At 48.0% G+C, this 17,182-nt stretch overlaps 2 protein-coding genes across 4 annotated transcripts in view; both read left to right on the top strand.

Moving 5' to 3' along the window:
• Window positions 1–17,182, top strand: part of LOC120230201 (neutrophil gelatinase-associated lipocalin-like) — a 101,603-nt gene that overhangs the window by 64,422 nt on the left and 19,999 nt on the right. Inside the window, exon 7 of one of the 2 annotated variants that reach the window (XM_039229719.1) lies at window positions 10,119–10,158. The exons of the other annotated variant lie outside the window; for it this stretch is intronic. The gene's annotated coding sequence lies outside the window, so the exon portion shown is untranslated. Of the gene's footprint in view, window positions 1–10,118; window positions 10,159–17,182 lie in introns of those variants that run through there. 2 annotated transcript variants of the gene reach the window in all.
• Window positions 6,124–11,318, top strand: LOC120230204 (neutrophil gelatinase-associated lipocalin-like). 2 transcript variants are annotated; one of them, XM_039229729.1, is made up of 7 exons: window positions 6,124–6,331; window positions 6,818–6,960; window positions 8,610–8,689; window positions 8,833–8,952; window positions 9,173–9,274; window positions 9,970–10,000; window positions 11,177–11,318. In XM_039229729.1, the coding sequence occupies exons 1-6, from the start codon at window positions 6,194–6,196 to the stop codon at window positions 9,987–9,989; spliced, it is 603 nt and encodes a 200-aa protein (XP_039085660.1). In that variant the 5' UTR covers window positions 6,124–6,193; the 3' UTR covers window positions 9,990–10,000; window positions 11,177–11,318. The 2 variants fall into 2 exon arrangements, with proteins under 2 accessions (XP_039085660.1, XP_039085659.1); XM_039229728.1 differs by lacking the exon at window positions 11,177–11,318 and adding an exon at window positions 10,172–10,316 and having other exon boundaries at window positions 6,150–6,331.

The following is a 17,182-nucleotide window of genomic DNA, read 5'->3' as shown; positions in this document are numbered from 1 at the left end:
AGAGGTTCTTGGAGTTCAGAGATGACTGCTGATCCAGATCGGAGACCTCTATTCTCCCACAGACCTAACCAGGGAGAAGAAAGTGTAGAGGGAGTCACTGTCCCTGCCAAAGATGTGAAGATTTGAGAATGCATCCTCCAGCCTCCTGGACCTTCCTGACCCTCATCGTGCATAATCTTGACCTGGGGAAATGGCAGAGAGCTTGCCATGATCTTCAGCATGAATTCCTGGCAATTGCCTCACCCTTCCAGGATCTGGCAAAGGATAAATCGCTCCACCCTGGGGTGAGCCATTGGCCACAAAGACCATAAATAACATCCCCCCAGAAGCCTTCTCACTCATATCCTCTTTCAGGGAATATCTGGAGCAGTGACAGCTTCCTTAGCCCTGAAGTCATGGCCCTAGGTCTCCTGTGGCTGAGCCTTACCATTCTGGAGGCCCTGCAGACCCAGGCCCAGGAATCCCACCCAAACTTGATCCCAGACCCCCTTCTGCAAATGCTTCTGCAGCCTTGCTTCCAGAATAAGCAGGTAAGTAGGCTGGAGGAGGAGCTGCAAGGAGGCCTTGGGAACAGTGTTAACAGAGTGGAAGAGAGGTAGGATGGGCTCAGGCTTTAGCTCAGTCTGCCCTCGGGTCCCCTGATGGAAGGCACACTTCATGCCCCCATCCACACACAGACTTGCTGACAAGAGGGTCAGCTGAGCAAAATTCCCCTGGCCCACACTCTCTTCCATAATCCTCGCAGTCTGTGCAAGTTGGGAACATCTTCAGGCCCTCTACATGGTGAGAAAACTGAGGCTCAGGGATGTCAGAGGGCCACTTGCCAAGGGTCACCCTGTTCCTGACACACTCAGGGCTCCTGCCTGGCCTGATGAGTCCTAGCTCCTGCTGGCTTCATCAGCAGCCAGAAGGTGGGGTTCCTGCAGCCCCATTAGAGGGGTTTCTGGTTCAGGGCCAGGCTGCCTAAAGGTGCCTGCAAGCATGGAGGAAGAAGGCCTCCTGGGGCTGTACCTGACTCTGCCTATCATCAGCCCCCACTGTAGTTTCAGGGGAAATGGTACGTCTTAGGATTGGCAGGGAATGAATTTAATAAAGAAAATCACAGCATGTTTAGGAGGTACATCATCATCTATAAGCTGGATGAATACAACAGCCACAATGTCACTGCTTTCTTGACCTGGTGAGAGCTACCACCTTAGGAGAACACGGGGGGCCTAAAGGGTTGCCCTAAGGGTCCAAGAGGCAGACTGATGTCATAGCTGAATGATGACCAAAGCTGAAAGATGGTCATTCATCTTACCATTGGGTACTGGATCCCTGTATTTATTTCTTCTCCAATTCACTAGATCAACATTTCTTGGTCACTTCAGCACAGACACAAGATGGTACTGGGGATGGACACAGGTCTTATCAGGAAACAAGACAGAGAGAGCAGAGTTGTCCCAGATGGGAAGAGGGTCACTGAATCAAGTCTGGAATCCCACCTAAGACGTTCTCAAGGGCTTCCAGGGAAGTAGTCTGTGGATCAGGTCTTTAGGAACCAACCTGTGTCAGAAGGAGGCCTGGGACCATCGTGGAAGGGCTGGTGGACTGAGTCAGAGGTATCCACATCTTCGAGAAACAGCAAGCCATCGCATGGCTGCCCTGCGCAGGAGCTGATGATCGGCCTGGAGGGGGACAGTGGCCACAGTGGCAGGGGCCTCAGGTACTGGTGAGGAGCAGATCTGGCTGCAGCAGGGAGAGGATTGATGGTGTGCAGTCCAGGAGGCTGATCAGTCATAGGTGGGAGATGACCAGGGCGGGGGCAGATTAGGACCTAGAGAGGAGAGCCAAGGATTTCCCAGCTCCTCTGTATTTCTGGCTCTGGTACTTGGGAATGGGGCTAGAGCATCTGTCATGGAAGCAGCAGAAGGGCAAGTGTGGGGAAATCATCTCTAGGTGCCAGGGGGCCAGATGGGATGGAGGTGGGAGGTCAGGGTTGCCCCAACAGCTGAGAGAGTCTTTGGCATCCAGAAGACTGGATCCTGGGTGGTGATTCCACCAGGAGAGGTTACAATGGGAAGCCACAATATAAGAATAGGGGACAGGGATGCCTGGGTGGCTCAACTGGTTAAGCCTCCTACTCTGGCTCAGGCGTAGGAGTATATTTTGTGAATCTGAGCACCACATCAGGTTCTGTGCTTATAGCTCAGAGCCCGGAGCCTGCTTTGCATTCTTTGTCCCCCTCTCTGTCTGCCATTCCCCTGCTCATTCTATGTCACTCTTTGTCTCTCTTTGTCTCTGTCTCTCTCAAAAATTAACAAACATTTTAAAAATGTAAAAAAATATATACATATACATATATATATATATATATATATATGAGACAAATGCCTCGGGTGAGAGAGGCCATCAAGGGGAAAGAGCCTTGAAGAAGGACAGTAGATGTTAGAGGAAGAGTCTGAGCAGGTCAGGTGTCTCAAGGCAGAGTAGGCAAGAAGAGGCAGGGATGGGCTCAGTGGGTAAGAGCCAGGCCCATCTCAGGGGTGAGGTGCGGGCATCCTGCTTGGCAAGGTGGGCTGTCATCCTCTTCCCCACCCATCTCTTGCTTCCACAGGAACCAGCGCTGTAACCACTGGTTTGGAACTCTCATCCCAAATTCTCAGCCAGGCCAATTCAAACTAGTCAACCTTGAGCGTGAGTCCTGAGTGGAGTACGTCTCTGGGGGCATAGACCTCTCTGCCTTTCCACACAGACGTCAAACTGTGGAGGCTGGGGGGGTGGGGGGGAAGCAATATCTCCCTCTGCCCAGCCAGGGCGGGCTGATCCCTCACCATCCACCATGGAGGTTACCCTTAAAAACAGGACTACACTGCATGAGTGGTGGCCACAGACTACAACCAGTTTACCAAGCTGTTCAAGAAATATCACAACAACCAGGTGTACTTCAACATCAGCCTCTATGGTGAGTCTTGCCTTCTCTGGGACCCGGCTCTTGGCCATGCTGGGGAAGAAGAGGCCCATCGCACCCAGCCCTCACGGTCCCCTTGACTCCAAGCCCCGGGAGGCTAAAGGGAGGTCTTTCCACCAAACATCTCATGAGGAAGGGGGTCTGAGGCCTCATTTATACATTCAACAATAATTATGGAGCCTTTGTCAGACATTCAGCAGCCATTTTGGTCACAAGGAGGACCAAGGGGCTGACTCCGGAGCTGAAAGAAAACTTCACCAGATTCGCAAAATCCTTGGCCTCACTGCCAACCACATCATCGTCTTACTTATCCCCATCGGTAATCACCAGCTGGGGAGAGGAGAAGGGCACATGGGGACTGCCCAGGACTGATGTTGCCTCACCAGGGAAGCCAGGAGAGGGGGGATGCAGGTCCTCGCTGCAGTGACTGGAGCCCCAGGAGCCTCTTCATGTTCAGAAAGATCCTGCCACATCCAGCGTTCTGGGCCCCAAGAGTCCCTCCCTCACAAGAGCTTGGGCCTGCCCACATGAGATTTGCACACCTTGGGCTACAGTTTCTCAGTCTCCCTACCTGGCCACCTGCCATCCACCCGGGCCTGTTTGTCTGGACCACCTCCCCCTTTGCCCTTGGGTTGGCTAACCACTGAGCCACCAAGCAGAAGTGTGGCTGGGCCTCACCTGCCTCCTTTGGAGAATGGGTATCACCCATTGCATCAACCATGAGATCATTACCTGAGCCGAAGTCGGACGCTTAACCAATTGAGCCACCCAGGCGCCCCTATACCAGTATACTTTTTTTTTTTTAATATTTTATTTATTTATTTCTAGGAGAGAGAGAGAGAGACAGTGTGAGCAGGGGAGGGTCAGAGAGAGAGAGGGAGATACAGACTCTGAAACAGGCTCCAGGCTCTGAGCTGGCAGTCAGCACAGAGCCCGACGCGGGGCTCGAACCCACGAACCGCGAGATCATGACCTAAGCGAAAGTCGGATGCTCAACCGACTAAGTCACCCAGGAGCCCCTATACCAGTATACTTTTAAAAATCCATTCATTGCAACTTTGATTATCCTAATCACACACAAAATTCATTTCCAATGATTTCCCTTCATGAACTTTCTATAACTTTCCTTGGCATTCAACTTTTCTCCTAAGCCATTTTTCTCCTAACCATTCTCATTTAGGACAAAACTACTTTCTTTTATATGCAACAAAAGATATATTTCCATTCCTTTTCTCTTTTTTACACATTCTTACTCTTTTACATATAGAGTTGCTTTCCTTATTTCCATCAGTCTTACTCGTATTTAGCAGAATTTTGACTCTGAGAAACCTTAGTCTCAGCTGAAACAAAGTAGTAACCATTTTTTAAAAAATGTTTTATTTATTTTTGAGAGAGAGATAGAGAGACAGAATGTGAGCAGGGAGGGTCAGAGAGAGAGAGGGAGACACAGATTCTGAAGCAGGCTCCAGGCTCTGAGCTGTCAGCACAGAGCTCAACGCGGGGCTCGAACTCACGAACTGTGAGATCATGGCCTGAGCTGAAGTCGGACACTCAAACGACTGAGCCACCGAGGTGCCCCAGGTAGTAGCCATTTGTAAACTGTTATACCAGAATTCCTTAGGTGGCAAATTCAGGAATCAATTAAGCACAACGCATGTCTTCCTTTTCAAAAAAATATTTTTAATGTTTATTTATTTGTGTGTGTGTGTGTGTGTGTGTGAGAGAGAGAGAGAGAGAGAGAGAGAGAGAGAGAAAGAGATTGAGAGAGAATCCAAAGTAGACTCCAGGCTCTGAGCTGAGGTCTGGGTCCATCCTACCAATGGGCCTGGATGAGAGGAGGGACTAACTCAAGATGAGAATAATGGAGCTTTGGAATGGTGGGTGTCCAAAGCTCACAGACAAAAATGAATATTCGAGACACCTTTGGTGCACAAATGGTGATTTTGTTGAGGCATAGAGACCAGACTTTTGGGCAGAAAGAATTGCACTGGGGTTGTGAAGAGTGACTTGCTATATACTTTGGGGTTGGGAGAGATGAAGTTAAGAGGAAGTTTCTAAAGGGATTTTCATATGCTCAGAGAGACTCAGATATTACTGGAGGGATGGCTGTTGTCAAGCTAAGGTTGTTCTGTCCTCTGGCATAGCATTAATATTATGACAGTAGGCAATTCCTGGAGAAATGTGATACTCTATACTTGCCTCAAGTATGTGTCAATGGGCTACAGGTCAAATGAAATTTCATGCCTCTTCCTTCTTGCCTTTCTTCCCTATTATGGGGTGTTGGTGACAATAGGGCTCCAGGAAACTGAGTATAGGTTTCTGGAAATTTGGCTATTGATAAGATTCCTTTTTTCTCCTAATTTACTAGGACATAAGTAAACTGATGGGAACTCACGTCATGCAGGACTGTGATCTCTGTCAGTTAACCATTTGTTTTCTTTCCTTTCCTTTGTTCTTGGGCAGCCAGGAGTGCCTGAAATGTGGCACAGATCCTACATGAGGGGAGGGGCAAGCTAGCATGTGCTTTGCCCTCAGCTTGCCTTATGCCCCTTCATCAGGAACACTCCCAGTTTACCTCTGGGGGTGGGGAAGAGAAACGGTGTCTCACCCAGTGCCAGGGCCTGGTTGGGTACCTGTGAGGGCCAGTATCTAGGCTCCCAGAGCAGCACAGGGTCACCTGTCCTTCCCTGACAGGAACGTCCTCTTTTCAGCTGCCCTCCTTTCCCTGTCCCTTTGGGGGAACCAAAAAGCAGCATGGGCTTTGTTGATGCAAGACATTCTCTGATTTCATCAGGTGCAAGAAGGCGGCCCCACCACACTTACCCTACCCTGTACTTGGACCCCAGCTGAGAGGCTCCTGGAGGTCAGAGAGGACAATGGTCCAGATCTGAGACGTCTGTCCTCTCACAGTGCTAACCAGGGGAATACAGTGTGGAGGGAGTCACTGTCCCTGCCAGAGATATGGAGATATGGGGAATGTATCCTCCAAACACCTGGACCTTCCTCCCCCTCATCTTGCATAATCTTGACCAGGGGAAAGGGCAGAAAGCTTGCCATGATCTTCAGCACGAGTTGCTGGCAGTTGCCCCACCCTTCCAGAATTTATCAAAGGATAAGTCGCTCCACCCTGGGGTGAGCCATTGGCTACAGAAACCATAAATAGCATCCCCCCAGAAGCCTCCTCACTCATATCCTCTTTCAGGAAATATCTGGAACGGTGCCTGCTTCTTCGGCCCTGAAGTCATGGCCCAGTGTCTTCTGTGGCTGGGCCTTGCCCTGCTGGGGGCGCTGCACACCCAGGCCCAGGACTCCACCTCAACCCTCGTCCCAGCCCCACCTCTGCGCAATGTCCCTAGGCAGCCTCACTTTCAGGATGACCAGGTAAGGGGCCGGGAGGGGCATCTGCAGGGAGGCTCCGGGATGAGTGTGAACAGAGGGGAGGAGAGGCAGGATGGGCTCAGGCTTTAGCTCAGTCTGCCCTCGGGTCCCCTGATGGAAGGGACACCCCAAGCCCCCATCCACACCCAACCTTGCTGACAAGAGGGTCAACTGAGCAGAAATCTCCTGGTCCACACTCTCTTCCAAAGTTCCCGCAGTCCTTGCAATGTGGGAACATTTTCAGGCCCTCTACATGGTGAGGAAATTGAGGCTTAGGGACAGCAGCTGGCCACTTGCCAAGGGTCACTCTGTCCCTGACACACTCAGGGCTCCCCAGCTCCTGCTGGTTTCATCAGCGCAGGCTGTGTGACCAGTATGGGTCTCTGTGGTCAGGGGACTGATTCAGGGCCAAGCTGCCTAGAGATGACTGTGGGATGAAGCATGAGGGCCCCTTGGGCAGGCTCTGCCTATTATCAGCCTCCTCTGTAGTTCCAGGGGAAGTGGTACGTCTTGGGATTGGCAGGGAATGAAATTAATAAAGAAAAACACAGACAGTTTAAGGTTTACACCACCACCTACAAGCTGAACGAAGACTACACCTACAGCTACAATGTCACCTCCACCCTGGCCTGGTGAGTGCTACCACCTTCTAGGGCAGCAAGGTGGGTCAAGAGGGTTGCCTGGGGGTCCAGAGGCAGACTGATGTCATAGCTGAGGGATCACCAAAGCTGAAAGACGATCATTCTTCCTACAACTGGGTACTGGATCCCTTTATTTATTCTTTCTACCATTCACTAGATCAGCGTTTCTTGATCACTTCAGCACAGACTCAAGACAGTACAGGGGATGGGGCACCTGGGTGGCTTAGTCGGTTAAGCATCCGACTTTCGCTTAGGTCATGATCTCGCAGTTAGTGGGTTCGAGCCCCGCGTCGGGCTCTGTGCTGACTGCCAGCTCAGAACCTGGAGCCTGTTTCAGAGTCTGTGACTCCCTCTCTCTCTGGCCCTCCCCTGCTCACGCTGTCTCTCTCTCTCCCTCTCTCTCTCTCTCTCTCAGAAATAAATAAAACATTAAAAAAAATTAAAAAAAAAAAGACAGTACAGGGGATGGACGTAGACTGTCAGCAGGGAACAAGTCAAAGAGACCATGGTGTCCTAGAATGGGATGGGGGTCACTGGACCCAGCCTGGGATCCCACCTAGGGCTTTGTCAAGAGCTTCCAGGGTGGTGGTCTGCGGGTTGGGTCTTGAGGAACCAACCTGTGTCAGAAGGTCTGGGACTTTCATGGCAGGGCTGGTGGACTGAATCAGAAATATCCACATCTTCAAGAAACAGCAAGCCATCACATGGGTGCCCTGATCAGGAGCTGATTAGCAGTCTGGAGGTGGGGGTGGCCACAGTAGCAGGGCCTCAGGTACTGGTAAGGAACAGCTCTAGCTACAGCAGGGAGAGAAATGATGGTGTGCAGCCCAGGAGGCTGTTCAGTCATAGGTGGGAGATGCCCAGAGCTGGGGCAGATTAGGACCTAGAGAGAGGAGCTAAGGATGACTCAGCTCTTCTGGGTTTCTGACTCTGGCACTCAGGGATGGGGCTAGAGCAGAATGGCAGGTGGGGAGATCAGCTCTGAGGTGCCAGGGACCAGTATGGGATGCACATGAGAGGTCAGAGTGGCCCAACAATTAAGGGAGTCTTTTCCATCCAACAGACTGGAGTCTTGGTGGTGATTCCCCCAGGAGAGGTTACAGCAGGAGCCCACCAGATAATAATAGGGGACAGGGGAACCTGGGTGGCTCAGTTGTTTAAGCGTACAACTCTGTCTCAGACATGATCTCATGGTTTGTGGGTTTGAACCTCGTGTCGGGCTCTGTGCTGACAGCTCAGAGCCTGGAGACTGCTTTGGAATCTGTGTCTCCCTCTCTCTCTGGCCCTCCCTGCTTGTGCTCGCTCTCTCTCTCTCTCTCTCTCCCTGTCTTCTCTCTCAAATTAATGATCACCAAAAAAATTTTTCAAAAAGGGAAAAGAAAGGAATAGGGGACAAATGCCTTGATGGGTGGGGGGAAGTATGGAGGGAATGCTACCAAAGGGAAACATTCCGGAAGAAGGAAGAACAGTAGGTGCAGAGGGAGAGTCTGAGCAGGTCAGGTGGTTCAGGGCAGAGTAGGCAGGGACAGGCAGGGATGTATCAGCGGGGAACAGCTGGCCCATCTGAGGGGTCCAGGGGACCTCCTGCTGTGGCATGGTGGGCTGTCACCCTCTTACTCACCCATCTCTTGCTTCCACAGGAACCTGAACTGTAGCCATTGGTTCAGAACTTTCGACCGAACTTCATTCCCAGGCCTATACACCCTGGGCAACATTGAGTGTGAGTCCTGAGTGGGGTGGGTCCTCAGCAGCATGGACCTCCTTGCTGCACCACACAGAAACAATCTTATGGAGGCAGAGGAAGAAACAATAGCTCCCTCAGCCCAGCCAGGGAGGGCTGAGATCTCACCGTCCACCACACAGGGTACACTGGAATCCAGAGGTACGTGTTACGAGTGGCGTCCACAGACTACAAAAAGTTTGCCATGGTGTTCTTCAAGAAAATTGTCAAACAGCAGGCTTACTTCACAGTCGCCCTCTACGGTGGGTCTTACCCCTACTGGGACCCAGATCGTGGTCATGCTGGCGGAGAAGAGGCCCATGACACCCAGTCCCCAATGTGCCCTTCACCCCAAGCTTCGGGAGGCAGGAGAGGGGTCTTTCCACAGAACACCTCATGAGGAAAGGATCTGAGGTGTCATTCACACATTCAACAATATACATGGAGCTTTTGCCAGCCACTCACCAGCCATCTTGGCCACAGGGAGGACCATAGAGCTGACTCCTGAGCTGAAGGAGAACTTCACCAGCTTCGTCAAATCCATGGGCCTCAGAGATGAACACATCATCTTCTCTATTCCCATCGGTAACCACCAGCTGGGGAGAGGAGAAGGCCGATGGAACTGTCCAGGCCTGATGTTGCCTCACTAGGGAAGGGGGGAGAGGAGAGACACTGACCCCGGCTGGGGTCACTGGAGCCCCAGGAGCCACTTTGGGTTCAGGAAGACCCTGCCACAACCAGGGCTCTGGGCCCCAAGTGTTCCTCTTTCACGATAGCTCAGGCCTGCCCACGTGAGCACTGCACACCTGGGGCCACGTTTCCTCAGTCTCCTTGCCTGGCCACCTCCCCCTCCATCCAGGCCTGTTTCTCCTGGGCCCCCTCCCCTTTTGTCCTGGGCCTGGCTCACCACTGACTTGGGAGGCACCCTTGTCCTCAGGCAGCCTGGCCTGGGCAGGTGCCTCCCCAAGGCTGAGGGGCTGTCAGGGCTCAGCAGGTAAACAGGAAGGAGGCTTGGTGCCCAAAATGGAGCATGGCTGGGCCTCACCTGCCTCCTTTGGAGAATGGGTTTCACCCAGGTCTGCTTGTCCTCTGGCCTGTCCCCCAGTCCCCTGCCCCATCATGCAGCCCTCTGCTGCACCATACCTGAAGGAAACCCCCCAGAGCTTCAATGAATGGGCCAGCCTGGGGTCCAGGGCAGCCTAAGGGCAGTGCAGGGCCCCTGAAAGTCAGGGATCCCTCACACACAGCCTTGCCCATACTGACCACTCTGTCCCCTGCAGATGAGTGCATGGATAAGTGAATAAGCATCAGGTAAGTATGGCTGGCGAGGGAGCTGATGGGAGTCCGGGTGTAGCTGGGAGGGGGTCCCAGGTCTGCCTTTGTCCCATCTACCCAGCACTGCTGCCCCCTTTATTCCTGACTCCTTCTCTGGTGCCCTCTGACTCTCTCCACTCCACCCTCCTCACACCAATTTCAGCTCAGGGCACCTGCCCAGCTTTCCCCTCCAGCCTGGACACCACTGAGAGAGCCAAGAGACCCTTGTCACTGCACAGGCCACCAGCTGCTCCCCAGGCTGCTCTGCTCACGGAATTCTTGTTTGTTGCTAAATAAACACATATCCCCTGGTCTCCAGTCTGTAGTCTTTGAGCTCTGGGCCCTCGGAGAGGGAAAAGAACAAAAGCAGGCTTCTAGTAGAATCACTCGCAGGAAATGAGGTTCCCAGGAAGGGATGGGGGCCACAGAAGCAGAGTCCAGCTCCCACTGAACACTTCTAGCTCACAACTCCAGGCCCGGCCCCAGACCAGCAGCCGCCCTCACTCGCCCCTGCCCCCAAGCACACTGAGGGGGCACATCTCACACCCATGTTCAGCCATCTGCAGCAGGTCCAGTGACAGAGGCCCATCCAGGGCCAGGTAGTTGGAGAGGGTTGGGGGACTGTGGTCCTGTGACCCCCACTTAACCAGTGATGAAGTTTGGCAGTTATGTGCGGGGTTGGGAGCCAAGGGCCAAGAAAGAATTTGAAGATGCCTTTGGTTCAAAAATGTTATTTTACTGATGTACAGAGATAGGACCCATGGACAGAAAGAGCTGCACTTGGGTTGTGAAGGGTGACTGGTTATATACACTGGTCTAGCTACTGTCAGGCTAAGGTATTTTTCCCTCCAGCAAAGCATTGACATTAAAACAGTAGGGAGCCCCTAAAGAAATGTTCTTCTCTACCAGCCTCAAGTATTTGTCAGTGGACTGCAGGGTATCAGGAAATTTAATGTTACCAGCCATTTCCTTCTTGCCTTTGTTCCCCATATTATTATGGAGGGATGATGTGGGGCTCCATGAAACTGAGTCTATTGGTTTCTGGCTATTGATAAGATTGCCTTTTTCTTCTACTTTACTAAGATATTTGTAAACTGATGGAGACTCATGTCCTGCATGACTGTGATCTCTATCAGTTAACCATTTGTTGTCTTTCCTTTCCTTTGTCCTTAGGCAGCCAGGAGTGCCTGAAGAGTGTCACACACGTCCCACCTGGGATGGGGGAGGGGTAATGCGAGCTTGTTCTTGGCCCTCAGCTTGCCTTGTACTCTCTTATCATATCCCCCATAAACAATTTTGACCCTTACAACTTTAATATTGTTGAAGGTGGAAGGTCTTATCTTCTGTAGCGTCTTCTTGCTCAGTAGGGGTATAGAGATGTCCCTACCTATGAGTCAATACTGATCATTTGGGGAACATAGAGAAGAGTTACAGAAGGCAGAGGCAGCTGAATTCCAGGTGGACAATGAGTATGAACCTCCTTGAGTAGAAAGGATCAACTGTTGGCTTGAGGTTATTGTAGTGATAGAATCTTGTGACCAGGCAGAGAGACATGGGAGAAAAAAGCAAAATGTTATTAGAATAACAAGAAAGAATGGCCCAAATAAACATCCTTTGGTAATTGATGAAAATTCTCAAGTCCAGGAGTTTAACCAATCATGACAGGAAAGAGAGGGGTTGTTTAAATCACCAGTTTGAGTATTCAGGTCAGTTACAAATCCACAAATATTTATGCGATAATCTAGAATGTATACTGATGAAGTTTTGGGGGGTTTGGTGGGAGTGGTCCAGAGCCGATGGCCAAGAAAGATTTCTGGAAGATGTTTTTGGTGGAAAAAAGGTGATTTTTATTAAAGTACAGGGACAGGACTTATGAGCAGGTAGAGTTGCACTGATGTTGTGATGCGTAAATGACTATATACCCTCAGGTTGGGAGGGGGTCGGGGATAGAGTAAGTTCTAAGGTATTTTGGAACCAAGGTCTCCAGGACCTTGAGGGGCTAGCTGTCGCTAGGGAAATGCCACTTATTACAGTTGAATAAAATATCAGTCATGCATATTAGGGGGATGTAAGCTTGGATCAAGCATATACCTTGGGGCAGTTGAGAGAAAGGAAGTAGACTTACAGGATCCTCTAGGTTAGGATCATGTTGAGCGAAGGGTCTCTTTGCCCTTAGCAAAGTGTCATCATCGAAGCAGCTGAGATTGTAGAGAGAGGTCATTCCGCTGGTTTCAAGGATTTGTCAGTGAGGTGTAGGCAGTAAGAGTATTTAATTTTTCATTTGCCTTACTTTCCCACATCACCATGGCAAGCCCTTAAACACTTTTTGTTTGTTCTTGAGCAGCCAGGAGGATTTGAATATCACACATATTCCACATGGGGTGGGAAGGGGGAGGATGTGTCAGCCTCTTTTGCCCTCAGCTTATCCCATGATCCCTCATCATATCCCCCCTGAACAATTTTGGCCCTTAAATCTTTAAGGTTGTTGGAGGAAGAAGGTCTCATTTTTTGTAGCTTCTTCCTGCTGAGTAGGGGCAAAGTGTTGTTCCTACCTATGGGTCAATATTGGCCTGTCAAGGAACAAAAAGGGAAATTAAGGTGAGACACTGAATCCAAGATGGATAACATGTAGGAACCTCCTTGAGTAGAATGGATCATCTGTTGAAGTCTATTGTAGTGATGGAGTCTTGGCATCAGGCAGAGAGACATGGGAGAAAACAGCAAAACGTAAATAGAATAACTCGAAATATTAGCTCGAATGAAAAGTCCTTGGTAACTAACAAAAATCTTCCAGTTCAAGAGTTTAACCAATTATTAAAGGAAAGAGAGGGTTTATTTAATGCACCAATTTGAGGATTCATGTCAGTTAGAAATCCAGAAATATGTTTGAGGTATTCTGGAATATACACACACCATTTTGTTCTTAAGAAAGTTCATGTTCCACCTTGTGCAGCACTTAAAACATCTAATGCCATTCTGTTTTTTAGAAATGTTTTATGCATTTGAGTTATTTTAGTATTTAGTAATATAATGGTATTCTGAGAGTCATTTAAGGCCTCAACTGTGTAACAGGTGGTATATAGCCATCATATTGACTCTGTTTTGTTTAGTAAGCAAGCAGGTAATTAATAAGAGGTACTTTTATAGAACAAGACAAATTCAGGTTAATGGTTAGAGCAGATTACAAACCCAGTGTCTCCCAGTGCTGCCATGAGAGTTTTTAGACGTTAGGCTTGAAGCATCCTCGGATGCTTGTGGGAACAGGCAGGAGGAATCAGATTGATCTTTCTGATTTGTAACTCAAATGCCTGTAGTGATCCTTTTGAATGGTCCATTGTAAGAAGGAATTGTTAGTAGAAATTGAGAAAGGAGGATGAAAACGAAAGGTCCAACCATCCTAAGAGAAGTTTGAGGTCTTGCACAGGTTCACAGGAATAAAAAGGCACATTAGTTTGCTCATTGATTTACCTTGTAGGGGTCCAGGTTTTATTTTAGATATAGGAGCCCGTGAAGTGTGCCCCTCTAACTTTACTGCAGTGGGAATACATAATATGACCCAGTAGGGGCCCTTCCATTTTGGAGTTAAATCCCCTGCTGTATTAGACTTTCAATCCTTTATTTTTTTTTTAATATTTTTTATTTATTTCTAGGAGAGAGAGAGAGACAGCGTGAGCAGGGGAGGGTCAGAGAGAGAGGGAGTCACAGACTGAAACAGGCTCCAGGCTCTGAGCCGGCAGTCAGCACAGAGCCCGACGCGGGGTCCGAACCCACGAACCGCGAGATCATGACCTAAGCGAAAGTCGGACGCTTAACTGACTAAGCCACCCAGGCGCCCCAGACTTTCAATCCTTTAAATAAACCAGGTGTTTCGGGTTTATATAGAGTGGGTTTCTAGTAACTCACAGATCAGGTTTAAGAGAGATATGTTTTACATATTCATATAGAGATTTAGGAATTGCATATACATTTGAACATTTCTAGCTTTACCCAAACAATATAAACTAAGGTTTATGATTATATAATAGGATTTTCACTTAATATACCAAATAAAAAGCCTTCCTAGGTCAAAAAGACGTTCTTTACAATTTAAATTCTGGGAAGCTTGTTAAACCTTAGAAAGTTTAGAGCACATCTGAAACGGGATTTAGATCATTACAAATCTTAACGCTTTAAATTACTTATTTAACCAAGATGACAATAAGAGATTCCAAAGGCAAATATGTAGGGTTATATAGTTATTAGCAAAACTTAGCTCCTTTAACAGTGAGAAGTTTTAACTAAGATCAGTAACCTGGTAAAGATGAAAGCTAACCCTGTGGTTTTCCTAGCAGAAAAAAAGAGAAAACAATCCTTTGTATATTATTATTATTTTCTTATCTAAAGCCAAAAAATCCAAAAAAAGCTTTGAGCTTTTTTTAAAAGCTCAGTGTACTTTTAAAAATCCATTCAATGCAACTTAGTCTATCTAACCACACGTAAAATTCCTTTCCAAAGATGTCCCTTCACAAAACTTCTACAATTTTCCTTTGCATTCAGACTTTTTCCCAAGCCATTTATCTCCAAGCCAGTCTCACTTGGGACAAAATTACTTTCTTTTACCTGCAATAAAAATATATTTCCATTCCTTCTCTCTTTTTTACACATTCCGACTTTTTTTACATATAGACTTGCTATCCGTACTTCCTTCAGTCTTAATTATGTTTAGCAGAATTTTGACTCCTAGAATTGACTAAGCAGAATTTGACTCTTAGTACCCTATTGTAAACTGTTACACCAGAATTCTTTAGATGGCACATTCATGAGTCAATTAAGTAGAAAGCATGCTTTCTAATAGACCCAAATATTCTTAGTTTCTTTGCAATAAGAAGTCAAAAGGAGAAACCTATGTTCAGTAATCAATGCTTTAACACTCCATTCTATTTGGAAGACACCTAGATATCCAACGAATTCAATCCCATCTATCCAAGTTCAGATCACCAAAGACTTTGAAAGCTATCTTAACAATTATTCATGAAAACTGAGATACACAAACTTAATCATTATTTTAAGTCATCTTTTTGCTAACAAATTGCAAAAGAGACAACATGAGCTTATTTGACCTTGAGGAAACCTTGGTAGAATAAAAACTTTACATTTAATGCCGATGACTCTAAATACTTGTCCAGCTTAGTTAAACCAACAAACTTAAATAAGCTAAACCACCGAATATGTTCCACTGGCATTCACTTAAAGGACAACCAGTTTGTTCCCCATTGTCACATTTTACCTGGGACACGCTTGGGGGAATCTAAAGTGGGTGATCCAAGGGGGTGCTCATTGCTCCTTGACATCAAGGGTGGGAAGATGGTATAGACACCAGATTTTCACCAAAGTGGAAATATGGAGTCTGTGTCAGGCTAGAGAAGACAAGGGATTTCCCCAAAACAAAGGGAGTTTGGCAGCTGCTATTTTCTAAAGTCCACGTCCCGAGGTAGACTAACCACAGTTGGCTCCAATTATAGCCGTTAACTCGGGAAATGAAAGAGGGAGAGGCCCCCACATCTATTAGGAGGAGGAACAGAGAGAGTGAGAAATACAGCATCCCCTGTCAGGGATGGCCAGTGTTTCCTCTAGTAACAGAGTTCCATCAGGAGGAAGCCTCTGAGGACATCCACTATGTCGAGAGGGAGTTTATTAGCCAAACACATTTGGGCAAACACATTCTGCAACAGGCTTTCAGTTCAGGTCCTGACTTAGAGCTGTGAAGGCCTGGAACTGGGGTACTTCCATCCATTGACCCTGTTTTCTGCAGAAGAAATCTAACTGCTAGATCCTACTAAGGCCACACAGTGTTATAGGACATCAGCCCTTTCCTAAATTTTACAATCCAAATTGTTTCCTGTGGGTTGAAAAGACATCTCAAGGGAGAGTTGTTGGGCACTGAGGAGAAGCTCCTGTCCTCTTCCTAGAGAGAGAAAAGGAAAGAATGTCCATTTCTACAAAAATCCCCCTCAGCACCCAGGTGGCTATCCCACACACAGGATATATCAGAAGTTCCTGAGGTGTCAAACTGACCCGAGGAATACCTTGAACAAAATCACTGTGATTATGGACCAGCCCCCAAGGGTCTCTGTAAGTGGGATGCTGGTATCCCTCCACTTTGCATTCTAGGCTACAAATAGGTGCCAGCAGACAGACCTACTTTGCCTCTCTAAAAAGGCCAAAGAAATCACTGTTTTCAACCCTTTGAAAAAATTGGGAAAATTTTACAAGGCAGAATTGCCCAATTTTGTAATTTAAGGAGTAGTTACTAGGGGACATTGACAGAAAACAGTGAAGACAGAAGCCTATCATTATCTAATCTACATGCCAACACATTCAGTCTTTACAGCCAGCTTCCTAGGATATGGTCCCCAGTTGGGTTTCAATTCAGTTACTGGTTTTGCAGGCTTCCAGTGGAGGTCCCACAGCCAAAAGCAGTTAGACCAGATATGTGAATGGGATCACTTTAGATCATTGAGGAGGAAACATCACACAGGAGTCTTAAGATTTGCATCTGTGCTGGTCACTTAGGTGGCTGTCCCAAGCCCAACACAGACACCTATGTATAAGGACAGGAAGAAAGAGAGGGTACAAGTTTCTGGGTCTTTTTACCATTCCAGCCTGGGAATTCACTTCTAGCCAAAAGGTAGGCTTTCTCCTCCCCGTAGAGTAGCCATGGGCTAGAGGATTATGGCCTGAGCAATGGACAGGAAAGTGTTCTAATAAGACCATACTCCTTGAAAAGCCCCTAAAATAAGAATAAAAAAAGAAAAGATAAAGTACTCACCAAGTTTGCACCAAAGTTCATGGTGCAGATGAAAAAGACTCAGACCCCCACATTGGGTGCCGAAATATGAGGAGAGTGGGATGGGTGAAGGGTTCCAGAGCTGATGGCCAAGAAAGAATTCTTGAAAACATCTTTGGTGCAAAAGAAGGTGGTTTTATGAAAGCACAGAGACAGGACCCTTGGGCAGAAAGAGCTGCACTGAGGTTGTGAGGAGTGACTGCTTATATACTATGACGTTGGGGGAAGTAATCTTGAAAGGGAGAGAGACCTCCAGAAGGACTTTGACATGCTAACGAGGACTCCTAAGGTACATGAACCCTTGCTATTGTCAAGCCTAGGTTGTTTTACCTCCAGGAATAAATTAATATTAG

The sequence above is a fragment of the Hyaena hyaena genome, unplaced genomic scaffold, assembly GCF_003009895.1.
Source record: "Hyaena hyaena isolate Hyena2069 unplaced genomic scaffold, ASM300989v1 scaffold_38, whole genome shotgun sequence".
NCBI lineage: Eukaryota > Metazoa > Chordata > Mammalia > Carnivora > Hyaenidae > Hyaena > Hyaena hyaena.
Note: the sequence above shows the minus strand (reverse complement) of the source record. Positions and strands in the feature narration are given on the sequence as shown.

Coding starts and splice junctions, on each gene's coding strand:
- LOC120230204 (XM_039229729.1), top strand. CDS start 6,194: ATGGCCCAGTGTCTTCTGTGGCTGGGCCTTGCCCTGCTGGGGGCGCTG. Junction 6,332..6,817: donor CTCACTTTCAGGATGACCAG/GTAAGGGGCCGG, acceptor CCTCCTCTGTAG/TTCCAGGGGAAGTGGTACGT. Junction 8,690..8,832: donor CACCCTGGGCAACATTGAGT/GTGAGTCCTGAG, acceptor TCCACCACACAG/GGTACACTGGAATCCAGAGG.